This window comes from Anneissia japonica, unplaced genomic scaffold (assembly GCF_011630105.1).
Source record: "Anneissia japonica isolate Jap-2015-1 unplaced genomic scaffold, ASM1163010v1 scaffold288010_len917306_cov203, whole genome shotgun sequence".
Lineage (NCBI taxonomy): Eukaryota > Metazoa > Echinodermata > Crinoidea > Comatulida > Comatulidae > Anneissia > Anneissia japonica.
Genome location: NW_022715767.1, coordinates 876,565 through 878,997, shown reverse-complemented (window position 1 = coordinate 878,997; position 2,433 = coordinate 876,565). Strand labels below are relative to the sequence as shown.

The 2,433-nt window shown below is 32.6% G+C and overlaps 1 protein-coding gene across 1 annotated transcript in view; it reads right to left on the bottom strand.

The window, feature by feature from the left end:
• The window catches only part of LOC117109340 (Down syndrome cell adhesion molecule-like protein 1), a 12,381-nt gene that overhangs the window by 5,214 nt on the left and 4,734 nt on the right, over nucleotides 1-2,433 (bottom strand). The window contains exon 2 of the mRNA XM_033251638.1: nucleotides 108-195. Coding sequence (XP_033107529.1) covers nucleotides 108-180 — 73 coding nt within the window. The 5' untranslated portion in view covers nucleotides 181-195. The remainder of the gene's footprint in view (nucleotides 1-107; nucleotides 196-2,433) is intronic.

Genomic DNA, 2,433 nt, shown 5'->3' with positions numbered 1-2,433 from the left:
TGAAACATATATATAATGTATGAGATTTTAAATACAGAATGTAAAATAGAATATAGAATATAGAGTATAACGAAGCATGCATTATTTAATTTGCATTCTGTCCATACCAGCATTTGGAGTGCATTTGATAACCAACAAGATTCCAACCAATGTCACCAAGAATGTTTGGTACCATGCCATTTTAGTAAAACCAGGCTAAAACACAAGAGTATAAAACATTGTATGATCTTTCTGTTGGGTATTAATGTTAAACAGATTCAAATTCAGATTACAATTCAATTTAATTTTATTTCGGAATTATATAACCATAGCATGAAACACAATGAATAACAAAAAATTATAAAAGGAAACCGAACTATGCATTACCGGGGTGTACGTTAAGAATGGCCCCGATAAAAACAGCCCAGGAAAAAATGGCCCAGGAAAAAAATGGCCCCAGTAAAAATGGCCCTGGTAAAAATGGCCCCGATAAAAATGGCCCCAGATGACAGGTAGGTAAAAATGTGCCCAATAATAAAATTCTGTATTAAAACTGATTTTTTTAAAATCATTATATACATTTTTTTAACTGAAATAATTTAGTTTTTAAAAGGAATCTAACATCAAATAAATTGCTATTTACATTTTACTTTTTGCAGGAATTACATATTCAATGATGAAATATTCAAAGATAAAAAAAAGCCATGAAGAACACTTTTTATTATTTTTTTTCATTTAAATGTTCAAAAATAGCAACAACATAATCAATAAATGAACATAAATCATGCATTTATTAATACTAAAATAATTTATTTTTGGCCAATTTCACGGAAGCGGAATCACAATTTTCCAGAAATTTAATCCAGGTATTGGTAAACCCCACAAACAATGGGTTAATATGAACATCAAATTATTATTTTTTTTTAAAGAAAAAGAGAGTTCTACAATCATAATTAAAGAGTTTGGATAGGGTTCGCATTGTGTTTGGAGGTTTGTGGTGTATTTGCAAGTATTTTTTCACAAAAAAATCAACATTTTAACCAAAAAATAGGTTTTTATGAATATTTAATTTCTTATTGATATACCAAGTGAGTCAATCACAATTGAATTGTTTGGTTTCTACAGTGGGTTTTGGGAGGTTTGTGGGAATTTAGCAATACCACATATAGTAATAATATCTAATAATAATAATTTTAAAAAATACTTAGGCTTAACAGCCGCCCATACAAAAAAGATCTGTTAATTAATCAATCAGCAGGGTACTCCTAGAGCTACCCAATTTTTGCTACAGGGTATTTTACAGCATTTACATTTTTTTTTTTTGAATTTTATAATTGAGGGCCATTTTTTATTTATTGATTCAATTCTTGCTTATTACAGTATTTAAATATTTGAAGATTAAAAAAAAAAAAAAATCATATTTCTATATACTGAATTTTTTCATTGGGGCCATTTTTACCTACAGTACTTGTCATTTGGGGCCATTTTTATCTGGGCCATTTTTACTGGTGCCATTTTTACCAACAACCCATTACCGGGGTAGGAACGTTACTTTAATGACTGGCATACCTCACCCTAACCAAACTATGCATAACCAGGGTAGGGACACTCAACAAAGGTCCTATCCGACCCCTATACCACACCCTAACTAAACAGTGCATTACCGGGTAGGGATGTTTACTCCACTAATGTCCTAATTAATGAGGGGCGGATTTAGGAAAGTCAAAAAGAAAACAAAAACAAAGAAAGAAAAAGAAGTTACTGATCGCCCAAAACATCTCAGAGGTTATTTCTGGGCGTCTACAAAAACTTTTAACAGGACATGACCCCCTAGAGTAGTGTTTTTCTTCAACTGGGCCTCCTCCTTGTCAGACATCTCTGGATCCGCCTTTGTTCATGACCCGCAACAACTGGGGCCTGCAGGCCTAACCTATAGCTAAGGGTGCAGGTCAACTCGGCCACAAGTCAACTCGGCCACAGTCAACTCGGCCACAAGTCAACTCGGCCACAAATCAACTCGGCCACAAAAATTTCGGCTGCAGTCAACTCGGCCACAAGTCAACTCGGCCACGTCATCTCGGCCACAAGTTATTTATAATTAAAATTAAATGTAAATACGGAATTACAGTTTCTGCATCCTTTTTCTTCAATAGGATTAAAATGAAGTACACAGTATATTTTAGTAAAATTCTGATCATCGTCACATCGTCGTGAGATCGTTGTATTCATTTCTTCACACTGTAATCTTATTCAACAGAGAAAACCCGCCACTTACAGAATGGAATAAAATCTGACAATTGTAACATTAATAATTTAATCAATCTTAATAATTAAGAAAAACACATATATTAATGTTTAATTTTGTTCACGTTAAAACACTGACATAAAACATGAGTACATACTGTAGACCTAATCATAAAAAATTGAAATAGAAAAACCACATTATGATTTTTT